The sequence below is a fragment of the Varroa destructor genome, unplaced genomic scaffold (genome assembly GCF_002443255.2).
Source record: "Varroa destructor unplaced genomic scaffold, Vdes_3.0 BEIS01000007.1, whole genome shotgun sequence".
In the NCBI taxonomy this organism is placed as follows: domain Eukaryota; kingdom Metazoa; phylum Arthropoda; class Arachnida; order Mesostigmata; family Varroidae; genus Varroa; species Varroa destructor.
The window spans coordinates 16,841,871-16,858,204 of NW_019211460.1; the positions used below are offsets into that span (position 1 = coordinate 16,841,871).

Here is a 16,334-nt window from a genome sequence, read left to right on the forward strand (position 1 = left end):
TTGAAGGCTCTGTTTAGGTCAAAAACAAGGCTAATTGCTATAGCTGCGTGTATATATATATATATATATATATATATAAAGTTCGTTAAATTATCCTTTTTTTACTTTTCTTCAGCCGGGCTGAACCCGCGCATTGCTGGGATTCGCAAAAAAGCGGCGCTTCACAAGGCACTATGTATAAATCCTAAAGACGTGCGCGCATCTGCTTAAGGTGTATGCGCGTCTTACGCAACCTCTTGTTGAATACGAGTAGAATTCTGTTACAGTTTCCGTATGGAACAATTTCAAACGATAGTGGAGCGTTGCCCGAACAGAGCAAAGCTTGCGGGTGCGTGTGTTTGAATAGCACCTTTTTTCTCTCATGCTATTTTGTGTTTTCCTCCGTCGCGTCTACTTCTCGGAAAAAAATCGCCCAAGATAGTGCCTATTCGTCTTTGTCCATATTGTGGACTCGGCGTACACTACTATACAGCAGATGACGGTGTCGAATGTACCGAAACCATGCTTCATCTATAGCTATTTAACAAGGGATAATAATAATAAAATTCAGAGGTGAATTGCCACAAATTGTGAAAGATTGCGACGATCTGATCCGGTTCTATTGCTCGTACCTTGCATCCACGAGCGATAATAGCGAAAGTTTTGTCGATGAAGAGCTACATTGGTACGACCGAATTGTACGAGGTCTGTCTAAACCTCAACGCAGGCATTTCGAAATGTGGCGCCAAACGAACTGACTTTTGGTCAGCTTCCAACATTTCTTGTCGAATGATCTGGCTCGTCTAGTTGTGGTATCATCGTATTCAATGTACGTAAAGTTAATAGAACGGGTATTAACATTAACACCGTGTCGTTAGCGCTATGTGTGATCGTTTTTGAAAAATACAACTAGCTCGAATCATACAACAGTTTGACAGAACAACTACGCACAATCGAAAGGGTTCTCGGAAACGGTATGCGTATGTAAAGCGCAATGAAGTCAAGTTCAACGGAAAGACAAAGATACAAGTTGCGTGTTCGCCCAGTGACTGTTGAGAACGGAGAACGGAGGTAACTGAATATATTCGCTAGTTAAATTAGCGTTTTTTTGTAGACCCACACATCGTATCGTCATTCCACAACTAAATCGTTTCACGTAATCCGCCGGACATCATACATATACACACGTAAAGGCAATCCCTGAGCTTCGACGAGGATGTTTTTTATTTCCATTAAGAAGATTATTAAAGCTTGAAGGTAAAATAAGCAGAGATATGTCACTAGATGAATAGACTATTTATAACACCTTGATGGCGTTCAGCCATGGGGAAAACCAGGGAATGGGCACTTATAGACAAAACGCAGGTGAACACGTAAAGGTCAGGTAGGCTTCTACCTATCTACTGGCCTTAGATACTACAAAACTAGATCAAAAATCAATCAGCTACTGTTTTTTCAGACAGGATCCAGAGATGTGGACGAATCTAAAATCACCTCAGAATGTTATCTAGAGTTCCATGTTTTTCATCTGTTGGTTTATTTTGGGTCTATTTAAAGGCCGATGCGGCTAACGTAGACTAAATTATATGTTCTAGGTAGCCATTTAAATATACAGTTAATGTTTTTGTAAATATATGCAATACGTTCCCTTCATCTTTAGGCGAGCAGATTTGGCATACGGCGGCCTCCGGCCATGACGTCGCTTCTCGTACGCTTTGTGTTCTTAAGGCGGTGCGGTGATTTAAGGCAAGAGCTCTCACCGCACTACCTGAAACTAGAACTCTTCTCTTTCATTCTTCGAACAGACGAAATACTTAGGCTTCGATTGGTGAAAATTGGCAGGCGACTGGCCGTGGCGTATTGTACCGGTACGAGTACGCATACAGTTATGTGCTGTTGTCTCGCAGCAAAGACACAAAGTCTATTGAATATTAAAGGCAGTGTAAATATCAGACGTCCTTCTCGCTAGTCTAGAAGCTGCATATGCAGACGCCCTGTTCCAAATGAGGCTTACGCGGATATGTGCGAACTTACAGTTGAACGTGTACGCAACGTAGAACCCTCTGTTGTAGATATACGACGGTGAACTTTTTCATTAACAGTTCAGTGAACGTTACAGGTTATTTTGTGGTAAATAGGACATAATACAAATAAACACGACTTGTATCACAGAATAGATCGTTGTTTCTGTCGAGGATTTGACCCCCTTAGAAAACGAGCGGCCGTCACATGATTGAGAGTTTGTGAACGCAATGGAGGAAATAGAAGTTCTTCGGAATTCGAGTAAAGAAACTGTGTGCATTGAAAGGGGACCAGAATGTGTCGTAGGTCAGTATACTATACGTCATTAGCTCGTCCTTTATAAGTGCATGTTTGTTTCGGTTAATTAGATTATCCTGCCTCGTCAATCAGATCGTCAGTCGAAATCCCTACTACTCGACAATATATACACGATCGCGAGGTGACGCTTTCGCATCGATTTGAATTTAACTATCTATGTTAACTGATTGTGCTGGCCACATTAAGACCAATAGTAGCAATTATTTATAATAACAACTTGATGGATAAGTTTGTAAGTTTAGACTATCCTGTACATATGAGCAGGGAAATCCCATGGTTCTCGATCCCACACACTGCTCTTACGATATCACGCCTAACAGTGTATATATAAAAGCCAAAACGTCAGCATTCGCTTGATATAACCGACAAAATACGACGATTGAAGGATTTTCATGGTAATCATAGATGCCGTTATAAGTATTATTGTTGATATTTTACGAGTGTTATGAGTTACCAAGGTCCTTACAATCAATCTGCATTGATAAACGTCATCTAAAGCTGAATAGATGCCCTTGATAATCGGTCCCACTTAGATTAAAAGAGAGAGAGAGAGAGAGAGAGAGAGAGCCGGCAAACACAACTGTTCTTTGATGTATTTTTTATTATTCAATAACAAATTTTTATCACGTACACAAGCTGTGAGCAGCCTGTGCCAGATTTCCACAAATTTCATTGCCTCCTGGATTACCTCCTCTTCCTCCTGGATTTACACTTGGCTTGTTAGGGTAATCTAAATTTAAGTCATTGGTATTCCAGGTTCCATTTGATTATAATAAGTATACTTATAAATTTAGGGCATTTATCAGACATATAAGCCATTACATAATACTATAGGCTACTTCTATTCACAACAGACTACTTCTGCAGTCTAATCTTACATTAGGTGATTGAAAGCCGTAGCAGCTTTTCAATGCAAGCACCTTTTTGAGAGATATTACTGCAGTAAGAAAGCTCCGCCAATTCCCGAAGTTCTCAAGATTATCTTGCGAGAAGAGCCTGAACGCGATTATAGACAATCTTTATAGCCACAACAGCCATTGCAATCTATATACCGATATAAGCCTTATATAGGGTGCACAGGGTTCTTATTAGGGTAGGCATCGTACACAAGCCGTACGCAAGCGTATTGAACAGAATTCGTACCCTTAACAGAGTTTAAAGCCAGTTAGCTGAAATCAGAAAACATTTTTTTGTCGTCTGGAAGAATTATTAACATCTGTGTTAATTCGGCACTCTAGTTCTATGCTTAGTAAAATAGTACCAACATCCTGCCGCTACTAAAATGAAAATACCGCAATGGTGGGGCACTTCCAAATATCTAAGGTGTTTTGTGAGCTTGATTAGACAAATGCGTTTCTCAATGATTAACTCTGAGCCGTTGGCAAAACTACGCCGTACGCTGTGAAAATAATAATAAAAATAATGTTGTTTAGTTCACGGCCGACTCTTGGATGTACCGAGTGTTTCATAGTTTCTGGCTTTAAAGTTTCTTTGCGCTTTACTACTACTACAGAGGCCGTAAAGTGATCACGTACGGCCTTGTAGCCTCAGATGTCTCTCCATCTTACGGTATACTGGTTAGCCATAGTCATCACAAACATAGTAACTAAAGAGAATAGTAAAATTTCCATGGGAACAACTGAGGTGTGCCTCATTACGTCTATTCAGGAAGCCAAATTGTTTATTTACAAATGCTATAATTCGTATTTTAGTCAAAAACACAAAAGACTGGCCCGGGCAGCGAGTCCTTAAAGGACTGAAAATAACTAAATCGGAATAAGGCCGAAGTGGGTGTCAAGCAAAATACCCTTGTACAGTACTGATAAGGTACGTAAGTAAAGAAACGCAACAGTTATCCAAGAAAAAAGCCCTATTTTTATCACTTATCACAACTAGCCAAAACAACCACAGATATTTTCGGCTGGTATTCTTGCCAAGGAAGTGACACGAATGTCGTGCAACGAGATCTTTTCATCCCTCATTGAGTAGCAGTTCATCTATATATACACCTAGTTTTTACACACCCTAAATAGTTGGTCCTGTATCCTTAGGAAAAGCGTATTTTAAATGTGGTTTAACACACTGTTTTCGCCAGCCTGGTTCATCACGCCAGCTTTTGTACTGTTCCTCTAGTCGCCTATACTTACGTAGCAATAGGCCCTCGTCAGATTTCTATTCAACGAGCCAAAATAAAGTACCAGGCAGAAATAAAATTTCGACAATCCTATATTAATTGTCACTTTTCAATTAACTTTCAACAATGTAAGCTCAACTTACAGTATTTTACTTGCGACTTTAAAATTAATTAGTCAACAAATGCAGATACCCAAAGTGCCAACTTCAGTAGCTGATAAACCATGTCAGAAGAGAGCTATATATAATCGTATATTATATTCTGATTTAAAGTATAAGAACTAGGAGTCGTCTATGTATTATCGTAAGCCTATGTGAACTTTAGTCCAAAAAAGATAAACTTTTTCGTGCTAATTTCGTTTATCGGCTATGACAAGCCTCTGAGGTTCTTCTATTGTGCAGGTTTCACTTGATTCTGACTTAATGTTTTGATGAAACTTTTCAAAAATGAATAAAACCCACATTGTGTATATATATATATATATATCGTTGATGCAAATATATCGTAAATATATGTAGATGTCACTATCGCGTATTAAAGAACTGTGTGCGTATTGATAACCCAAAGCGACGGGGCACGTGACGATTACTTTAGGTATCATTTTGGGCCGTGATTTGTGGGCTGGTATTTAGTTGAAGTCAGATACTTACCATGTAATACTCGTACGGCAATATGCAGGTACACATGCGATTTGAAAACTTTTAATAGTTTAAACATTTCCGTCCGTCCGTCCGTCCGTCCGCTTTCTGTCAGCTTCCTCTAATTGACGTTGAGCTCAGACCATCTGCATGGGCTACCAACTATGAACAAATTCTTAACGGATCTTGACATGATGATAAGCCTTGATTACATCCCGGTTTAGTTACTGTCCCATGTCGTCATATTAAAAATTGCTCTGTACGAAAACTTTTCAACAATTGACTTTCTTATACAAAAACCATCAATGTCCACTTAACAGACCTCTACGTCGTTGATAACGAGGTAACATAAGGTGAGCACATATCTGAATACTTAATCCGGCTCCTATTCAGAATAGAGGGCGTAACGTAAATGATAGTATATATTAGCGAAAATATCTGTCTATATATATGTACGCTGTACATGATCGCTATGGTATAGACATTTTCAGAGCAGGTTAGGGTATACAACTTAGCCCTTTTCCGCTTAGTAAATTAGATGTACATACTCCTGATTGCAACAGCTATTTTTCGCACAATTTGGCCCATATCCGATTTCGGTGATCGTTTTTTTTTTTGCTGCATAAAAAAATGTAAACGAGTCAATGCTATAGTATTGAGGTTTTTGTGCAAATTTTCCCATTGGTAAATTATAAATAGGTGGAGCTGGTAGCTAGCCACGAGCTCTATTCCATCAATACGGATGCCTACTATCAAAGCCAAGGATGATATTTTTATCAGCATCCAATAAGCATCTGGGAAAGAATAGACCATGTTTTTTTTTTTGTTTTAGTAAAATTCAATTTTAGATGGTAAACATCAGTGACATAGATGGTTATATGCACTGTTAGTATTCAAATAAGAGTATCGTTATCTGACATTTAGTATTATTTGTAGGATATAATGTTTAATGAGCAACTACACAATTTTATGTTTGACTTGTTTGAAACGAGTAAATTGTTGCGAGATGTTATGGCGAAACTCAGATTACTTAAGTAGTTAGGCGACAGGCGAAAATGTACGTCATGAACGTTCAGCAAAAAGCGTAAATCAGGATTACGCTAACCGAGAACAAATGGTACAACGTCGTAGGCTTGACTTTGCATCAATAGCAGTAGTAATGAATTAGGTTGCCTCAATAGGCCCCGTCACAGCTCAGTAACTACTTGCTAAACTTAGAGACACGTGCTGGTTTCGAGTCCGGGCGTAGACTCGGGACTAGAAGGCGCTGGGAGCCAGCCCTCTAATGGGAGCCCTAAAGGCAGCAAAAACTCGAAACATTTGTCTAGGTATTTTCGACAAACTGTTCCGTGAAGGAGGCCCTGCAAGAACTGGCCTTGACAGTCTATTAATGAAGACTGTGTCTGCAGGGAGCGAATGTACTTGAACTGGTAACCGCAGACAGCCCACGTCATGGTCAGTGAATGGAAAAGCAAGATCTGGGAGCCCGGTTTACCACTGATGGAAACGACATTGTCTTTATAATTGTGTCCATTCAGTATATGGAGCGGGAGTAACGGTTTTGCTCGAGTAGAATAGACGAACCGCAATAATGTAATCGGTGCTTCTACGTATAAAACAAAGGTTTCATTAATTTAACCCAGACAGCATTTGGTGCTTTTCATTTATCAGAGGTTGTCCAATAATCTGATGGTTTAACGATCGCTAGTCGAGTCACAGCAGGAAACGTTAAGGAACTTTGTCCACATCCTTAAGGCCAATTATATGCGAACGCTTTTTTTCCTAGAAGTGATGTAGCCGAATCATTATTGGAGTGTTGCGTAGGCCCTAGATAAACGTAATGTTTTCTCGCGAATCGGTTATCGCATCGCCCTCCGCCACGGCCCGCTTGGATAAGCCGGTGATTCGAGCGTCGGCATTGGACATATGCGTCAGTTGCTTCAGTTGTATACGATTCGTATATAGTAACAACTATACAACACAATGAGGTGTTCGGCTATAATTAGAGTACTGGAAACGAGCTCGCATCGCACCTACTGAGTCTACTAGCGTTACAAGTCCTATATAAGATTAGCTAACCCAAGTGGTAATTTTGGACCGAGGCTGGTCTGTTCGAAGTAGTGAGTACGATTTCTTCTTTCTGTACGCATTTGTGAACCTTTCACATTTGTATTCTATGTCTTTAAGGCCTGCTCTGCACGCTGAACGTTTCTTATCAGACATTGCATCCAACCGCGTCCGATGCCTTTACTGCGCCACATTAATAATTTGACACTGATTATCGTAAACCATTACTCAAGGGCGACACGGCTTGCCATAATGCAAATCGCATTGGTTCTAGACTAATCGGGAAACTGATCTCATGCAGAGTGGTCAGCGCCTGTATAAAAGTTGCCTGGACGGAGAGCGTTGTTACAAGTAACGTGATTGTAGTACTGTTGCAGCTGAAAAGTTATAGCTGATCCCGCTGTGATAATGGACACGTGGACTTAGGTGTCACTTTGTCGGAAGCGGTCGGCGATGCAGAAAACTTCATCAAGACACTGAACTTCGTCCGGCGATGCGTTGTTCGTTGTACAGATGCAACGTCACGCAAAATTTCGAGACAGACCGCGTGCCTCTCGGCCTGACAGAATGAGCCTGCGGATGACTGGGCTGAATTCAATGTAAACAGAATGCTTGTAGTACATCTAGATTTCTACGAAAAACATTTGAATACTTGTTTGCTGTTTTTCCACCTGTATCATTGTAGCTTCACAATGCGCTCTTATATTATACAAGGTCCAATTTCGTTTAGGAGTAGCCCTGAGACGCGCGTGGCAAAGGCATTTTCTGATTATAGCCACACACAGACGAGGTGCGTGCGAAGGCAGCGGATGCAGGAGTTGTTTGTTGACAACTGTGCTAAGCCCTAAACTACCTGTTTCCCCTGCTAAATGTTCAATGTCTTCCTAGGTTATATTGGAACGGATGATATATATGTGGTTCTGTTAAAAGCGCCAACTGTTACAAACAGGGAGGTCATATAGATAGATAGATGCCTTTTGACTCTAATAATTTTCCTTAAAGCGAATCGTGAATGGAATATTCAGCATAAACCAGAATTCTTCCAAGGAAGCCAGTAACATTGTGCTGGTTCTGTTTATGGCGCCGAAGCGAAGCTTAGCATTATTGATTTGTCAAAAAGAGATGTGAGTTTGGTGCCGTGATATCACTTAATATTTTCATTTTAAGTCAAGGGGTGCGCAAGATGTTTTGTTGATTTTCATCCTGTTATGTTTCAGATGCCCTTGACAGCCATCGTGTCTCAGTAATAGCGATCTTTATCGTATTCGGGATTACTGCTATTATCATCATCCCGTATGCGCTTTTTGCTTCCGATGAGAACGACGTGGTGATTAGGTAAGAAGTTTAACAAGAAAATTTCAAATGGTTCTGTATATGTGTGCATGTATCCTAAGTTGCCTCTTGTTATCAGTGTGCATATTCCCACTTGGCAAGCTAGACTTTACTAAATAACCTGCAAATAAAATAGGCAGGTACGCGTACACGAGAAACTAATTTGCACAATATTTTTTATACGGCTCAATTTGCCTTCTTTAGCGGCAAGACTAACATGAAACTGCTATTACAACAAAACGGTGACATTTACACATAAACAACTTAAAGGCCATACCAATGCCCCGCTCGCTGGGATATTTAAACTTTACTAAAAATAACGACCTGCGTGGCCTTCCCAGACGTACATATATCGCTAGCTGGTACATATTTTATTGTCGGTTTGACGTTTGTTATAAGCCTTTAGAAATTACTTGATTAGGCGTTTGTTTGGTAGAAATAGGCAGAGCTTATGCACAGAGAAAACTCGACGTGCCAAAGAAATCAACAAATATAGACATTTTTTTTTTATAATAAATACACAGTAATGATTCTATCGTCAAGGGCCGTCATCTTGTACAGCTCCCCTGAGTAGCGACCAGAAAATACCTCGTCCCGCTACGTATGTTCCGCCCAATTGGGATTACGCCGTAGCGGTAGCCACGGTCACCTCCGACGCAACGTGTTACAAACAAAATATGGTCAAACTGTATGGAAAAAATTCGTCGTCATATGAATTTCTGTCATTCTTCGTCGTTGCTTTTTGCGCGAAGAAGCGCCATCTTTTTTCACCATTTAGAGCTGAATTCACATAATCAGGCACACGTAGACTAATTCCTCCAAAATCCCCCACCGACATAGCTGCGTGCCCCGTCAGCTGCACACCATAAGTGATTAGAAAGTACTTTGCCGTTAGGCAGGCGATCTACTATTTCAGTTGTTTGTATGTACCTCAGCGCGAACACGAAGTAAGATGTTGAGTGTAATCCCCGAACTGGCTGAGAAGGGAGAATTTCGGAGCTTGGTGAGAGAATGAACCTCGCTTTAAGGCACTCAGGCTCATGTAGTACACCTTACGTATGTTATAACAGAACCTAACCACTATCACGAATAGTAATATTAAGTAAAAGTTTACATAGAATAAGAAAAATTAGAGGTGGTAAATTAGAGATTTTGAAGGGAAAATGAATATTTTACAAAAAGGGCAGAAGCTCGTGCGGTATGCCTTACGTAACTTGTGTCATAACTGCAACTAAGCTGTTTTGCTGGATCTTTATCACGCTGCTTCAGAAATTGTTCTGTCAACGAAAATAGCCCTAAACAACCTGACAATGATTGCGAGGTAAAAAGCGCCTGAGACAGGCGCAACAATCATGTATAGCGGGCAAGTCGAACGAAGTGTGATATGATCTAAACCCATTATTTTTTACAGCCATTTTTTAAACACGTTACTACGTTTGCGTGTTAAGTTATATGAGTAGAAATTGATACAATTTTCACTGTGCTTTATAGTTGACCTATTGATACAGCTGAAGTTATTTTAAAATTCACTTAGAGTTCAAATACTGTTTATTTGGAAGAACTATTTAGAAGTGTTGCTATTGCTTAGACATCTCATATCAATGCCACATCAAAGATTTGTCATTGATGATGCTGTTATTTTTGTTGGATTACACCTATAGTGTGATGTATACGAATAGTGAAGCTTGAATCAGCGACCCGTGGCCAGTGGTTTGAATTAATGACAATGATATATATCCGTGTTGGTTAAACGTGGGCTGCTGACATTAAGAATTCAAATAACTTGATAAATCACTGAACTTTAACTAGATCTAGATCTAGTCCCGGTCGCGGTCTAGTTTGTTGCCTGCCAAAGCTGGTTTTATTGAAATTGTTGACTTGTATTATTTTCTGTTTAATCGCCCTTGACGTTTCGTTGTTTAGGCGCAAAGAGACGTCTCATAGCAGCGGTTCGTTGGACCTCGACTTGGAGGGGGGACCCCACAACACGAGCGTATCGGGCTTCACTCACGCATCGCCCATTTCAGGTTTAACGCACCATTTCCACATGAAAAACTTGGTGCATCTCGACAGTTTCAAGCAGTACGCACGCAGGCTCTCACAGTTTGCTCTGGGGGGTAGCCGTCCATCGAGTCGGCGCGGCTCGGTTTTTAGAGGGCCTTCCCCTGCGAGGCCCCCGACGCTGGTGACAATCTACGACGAAGGCACGAACGAAGTTCACCTAAGTAAGTTAAGTTTCTGCGGACTTTGATTCGAAATGGCAGTCACCGCTTAGCGGGACATAGAACGCCTTAGGCGAGAAATATAATCATGAAAACTGCGAAAAAGGAAATCGAAGGATTTACTGAGAAGTCATAATAAAACTGGAAAACCCCTTATTTAATTGACTATAATCTTTTTATATTGAAGGTAAGCGATATCCTTGCAATCGATCCAATTGCCGCTTCAGGCTCCACGCCGAAAATCATTTAGAAGGTACCGCAGGTATAATTATTTACGGTGAAATTCGCAGGCTACAACCAGGCCATCAGAGCTGAACCAAGCATCAGCAAAATGACTTTCGCCACTACGGTTGACGTGCGATTACGTTTATTCGTTTTCAATATCACTTCTTGTTTTTTTTTCTTTGACATGACGCATCGGATATTACATTTAAAAATGCTTGCGATATTTTGATAGAAAAGTAGTAATTCTAATTGTAGAAGTAGGTGGCTTTAATTTAAGACCGTAGCCACTGAATGACCCATAGTGAGCTGCATTAAAAATATTGACATGAAACAGGTGTATATGTGCTTTTCCCCGAGAAACTTAACCGTATGGCTTAAGTCTTATAAGAGATCCATTTTCATACCTACAGTGGCGGGGTTTTATGGTGTAATAGTAATGTTAATTCAACTGTAATGGAACGTACAATATGACAGGGGTAGTTGAAACGTTAGGGCACAGGGGTAGCGAAGCCAGCATTTCCATTTTCTAATGAAGATTGGTTGTTACCACCTATAGGTGGTGATCAAAGTTTTAGGTTTAATGTTTAGAAGAGATCCTTGGAGCTAAACGTATACCAGTTAATGGCACTGCAAAGAAAACTTATCCAGATTGAATAGCGGGTCTTAGCGGGTTGCTTAGGGAAATCTGTTTCGATTGAATGCAATAGTTAACCGCATTACCAGATCTATAATTTTTTTTCTTTTTATTGTTTTTCAGGCGTTCCTAGCACTAGCTATGCCTGAGATTTTTTGCTGTCACTGATCTGCGAAAACCTTTGGTACGTCCGTTGAGTACGTGTCCAGGCAATCATAAGCCGCGTATCAGGCAATACTTGAAGAAACTTTTTTTTTTTTCTGCGGTGTTGTACTGAAGAACGATTCCGCTAAGAAACCGTCTACGATATATAGCACATACCGTATGACTAAAACTCAAAAAGACACGGACTTGACTTGCGATGGCAGGATGGCAGAGGTAGCCATTGCAATTATGGCAAAACGTGACAACAACCTTGGATCTATACAAGTGGGAGGTACGCATATTGAAACTGAGTTGTAAAAAATGATATGAGTATATACGATATCATGAAATATGTCAAATCAATGTCAAATCTAAATGAACTCTTTATTTTACATAGATCATTCATGTAGTGAAGTTATTCTACACAGCCAGTACTAACGCTTAGGAATAGCGAAATCAAAACATGTTTATGGTGTTTGGTAGACATCAAGTTATAGAGTATCTTGCGAAGTTCGGCGCTTTTTCTCAACTTGGGATACAACTTCCTGCTACTACTAACTTGTTACAGAAAGTTCCTATCCAATAGCACTAAACTGTATCGATTGTAAAGTTACTTGAGATCGTATTCTACTTCAATTTGTAACTAGTAGACGTTGTAGGAGATAAAACGATGATGGTATAGCTCCTTAGCTAGTATCATGTCTAGGTAGATAGGTCGCACCGATAGACTTTCACTTCACGACCTAGAACTTATATTTGAGCAATTAAATTGTTCTATCATCAGATACTAAAAAAATCAATCGATCTTATAAAATAATTCATCAGCTGTAGTAGTTCACTGATATAGCATTAGTTGCCTACTACATGAGCTATTTAGCTATCTATACATAGCACCACTGAAGAAGAAAACAACATCTTGAAATGGTAAAGCGCCGTTTACAGAAAAACAACGCGACACACTGGAAGGATCAAGCCGGTATTGGCTTGACGGACATTTCCCTCTAAAAACATGTTACATATTCAAGTGACCAGCCGTTCATTAAGTTCGAAAATCTTATTAGACACAGTGTTAGTTTATAGTTTTTAAACGTAATTTAATAAACATTTCAGTTGGTATTTATTGCATTCAACGTTTGGGGGATTTACGAGAGCGGAGCGTCCTGTTGTCAAGCGAGACGTCTGTACGCTGTTTCAGTACACTTTTCCCTAGTAGAACAGAACAATCGACTCTGGTGATGGTGAAATCGTAAGAGCTACCCATGACAACATTCAGTAACCGTCGATATTATGCATGCTTTTTTCATGTCGACGGGTCGCGGCCGCCTATCTTCCTTCGTTATCCAGTCTGTGGTACGTGTATACGCTGGCGTCCGTTAGCCAGCAACACACACGCAAACAGATATGTATATATATATATATATATCACTGTACAGTTTATATATAATCGTATTGGCTGTTCTACGGCCGACGTACCAGCATTGTCATTCTATGTGTACCTTTCCTACTATGTTGTTCAAGGTCTTCAACACCGTTCGCAAACTGGAACGGTATGGGTCGATACGCGCGTCACTTAGACGAAACGAACCTTCAAATGCTTAAACAAACAAAAAACAAAACGACGAAACAGAACTATCGTTGCCTTCAAGATTGAACTCGATTTTATAGTACTAACTATGATTGTATGCTCGAAACGGAGTTCCGCTTACTATGAGAATCACTATTAACGACATCAACGTTGCCGGGTCATAGCTGGAGTTATGTACAGATACCTCATAAAATTATGTGCAGTTTAACTAAAAATTTTGTCGCCTTTGCGATGTCATTGCATCGTAAATTAGGGCTCAATTACAAATGGAAACAGTCTTTTCACTCCGTATAGACAGCGCGTGGTGTTTACAATGATTGCGTGGGGCAGGGCGCGTGCTGACATCTGACGATCACTCGGGCCACTCATTGTTAGCTGAGCTACGGAGTTCGTACATGTTGAAAAACGGTAATCACAGCTAAAAAAAAACAAATATTCCTATGTCCAGGGCTTTTTGCTGCTCGTCCCGTAGCAGCTATGACGGCATAAGACGCTATTTGGCGCGGCAGTTCCATCAGCGGTAGCATATGAATAAGAAGAAAAGGAACAACGAAAGGTAAGGCACGAACGAGCACACCTTTAGGTGTTAACACCAGATAGATATATAATAGGTAATATCTAGCAGTCGCGTCTAGATAACGGTGATGCACTATAATGTGTGTTGTGGTTTACGCTAATCAAAACAACCTGGCCATGGTATGCTGAATTCGTCACGCTGCTCAAGATGGACGTATTGCAAATTCTGGACGCGAAACGCCGAAAGCCGAACAAACACAGGCCATTCGTGCGAATTTTCTCGTTCACGCTTCTGGAACTATTCTGAAATTTGTCTGCACACGAAATCATTGTTCTAGATAGTTGGCCTCCAAGCGAGAACCGACTTGTGTCAATCGCTAGCTTCAAGTTGACATTTCAACATTCAAGTAGTTGAAGAAGCAGATCGTTCGCTGTTTGCCGTATTCGCTATAGCAAGAACCCAATAAAAACTACCATCTGTTGCAACGGTCATGGTCAAACAAACGTTCTAACTTATCGGGTCTAGAGCAGCTGCTAAGATGTGAAAGGTGACTGAAATGACGAGAATACTTCCTACAAACGTGTGTCATATGTGTGATATGCCGATGGATTTCACCCTTAACTGACAAGGAGATTTTCCCTTTAAAGGAGTTGAGAGCAGGGCACGTCATGCGACGCAGAGGTGAGCACTTGACGATATCAATCGGAGTTTGGGTCGATTTCCTGTTTTAGGCGTTTCAATTGCAATAGAGAAACAGCGTTGCAGTCTAAAAAGGGCTTATAAGGTGCGTTAGCGCTTCCGGCACGTCAGACTGCGTGTGCTTCATGGAAGCCGCTACCTTTGAAGTTCAAACTAGATTGAAAGAGATACGTGGCTATGTCCATCTACGTGTAAATCGTACTTTGTGACAGCATTATTAGAACATTACCAAAAAAATACTTTCTGAACAAGCAAGTATTTTTTTGGTTATGATAAGTAAGTAGATGCAGTTATTATTCTGCGGAAGATGTAATATTATATACATACGATAGAGGACAGGCACTAAGATCTATTGCGGGAGACTGTGTTAGAAAATTAGCCCATATATATAGATCGTATGAGTTGTCGAAAACATTCTAGTTGGCTTTAAGTCAGCCAACTTAAGTAGTATAAGTCGCGGGTCGGCATTTGTGTTATTTGAAAGTTGATGTTTAACAATGGTAACTATGCTAAATGTTTTTATTCAAACTTAATGTAGGCAGTCTTGAAGATGAGTGAAATTTCTGTAAAAAATTGATATATTACACAGTTTAATTACGACGAAGAAAAAAAAACTATCTTTAGGCCTACAAAAAATGTTTACTGTTTATGGTCAAAATGCGCTATCAAGAAAAACGATCTAAGGATGGGTCTGTCTAAAAATTTCGATGCGAATGATGCACCTCGTCGAAACCGACCAATTACAAACGAAGTTGACCGCAAAAGTTATCATCAAGGAGTTACACATTTATTATTGAGCAGTTTTAAGAAAATCGGCTACAAAAAAAAGTTCGATGCTTAGGTGCTGCACGCATTAACGCCAAAAATTCATTTTCATCTCCGAAATTCTACAGAAACGCAACGAAATTGGGTCATTTGTAAAGCGGCTGATCACAGATGATGAGAAGTGGTATAATAATGCACAAATAAAATGAAAGTTGAAAAACATCCCTTAGAACTTGTGACGAAGCCTGAAGCGATGTCCAAGGAAGTGATAGTGTGTTTTTGGTATGATCGGGAAGGAATCGTGCATTATGAGGTTCTGTCGCTTGATAGAACGATTGATTCGGATCTCTACTGTTAACGATTAATTTATTGCATTACGTTTAATGACTGAAAAGATTGGACGGAACTTTTGAATAGAAAAACCGTTGTTTTTCGATAGTACAGTATCAGACCGTTTACACGTTTAGCTATTGAGCAAAACTGAAATCAGAAATTTTAACGGATTCGCCGTATAGCACGTATCTTACACTACCAGTCTATCATCACTTTCTATCTTCGCAGAACTATCTTAATAGAGATCACTTGTCATAATGTTTTGTCCGAAAACCACAAAAATTGTACGGTGATGCGATTATAGGATTACCGAAAAAATTTCGGTTCTTCGATCAAAATGGCTCTTAATTATTTCAGTGATATTATTTTCAAAACGTTTTTGTTTCAATTTTGGTTAAACGGTCAATTGTTTTCGGCGATCCAAAATCGAAAGTCCGAATCCCACTCTTTGCCCCTGTTAATATTTAATAACTAAAATATCCATATTTTTCTGCTCCCTATATATAATATACATAGTTGCTAATTTAAATAATGCGGAACTGGTTATGATATTGATTAAATTCATCACCTCATTTTGGAAAATGCGGGTGGAAATGGCTCCAGGTAATAAAAATAATAATTTTATTAGTCGAAGTCACCTTGCGAAGTATCGTCGAAACTCACTGCTAGAGATACTTCACTTACGAATTGGTGATGATGATGATGCCGGTGCCAAGGACA

General features: G+C 39.9%; 1 protein-coding gene across 4 annotated transcripts; it reads left to right on the top strand.

Annotated features, from left to right (window-relative positions):
• Positions 1 to 1,718: 1,718 nt before the first annotated feature.
• Positions 1,719 to 12,091, top strand: LOC111254253 (uncharacterized). 4 transcript variants are annotated; one of them, XM_086974085.1, is made up of 5 exons: positions 1,719 to 2,307; positions 8,376 to 8,493; positions 10,414 to 10,715; positions 10,900 to 11,067; positions 11,695 to 12,091. In XM_086974085.1, exons 1-4 carry the CDS (start codon positions 2,232 to 2,234, stop codon positions 11,025 to 11,027), a joined length of 624 nt encoding a protein of 207 aa, XP_086830211.1. In that variant the 5' UTR covers positions 1,719 to 2,231; the 3' UTR covers positions 11,028 to 11,067; positions 11,695 to 12,091. The 4 variants fall into 4 exon arrangements, with proteins under 4 accessions (XP_086830211.1, XP_022670631.1, XP_022670632.1 ...); XM_022814896.2 differs by having other exon boundaries at positions 1,721 to 2,307; positions 10,900 to 10,974; XM_022814897.2 differs by having other exon boundaries at positions 1,722 to 2,307; positions 10,900 to 10,965.
• The last annotated feature ends 4,243 nt before the right edge of the window (positions 12,092 to 16,334 follow it).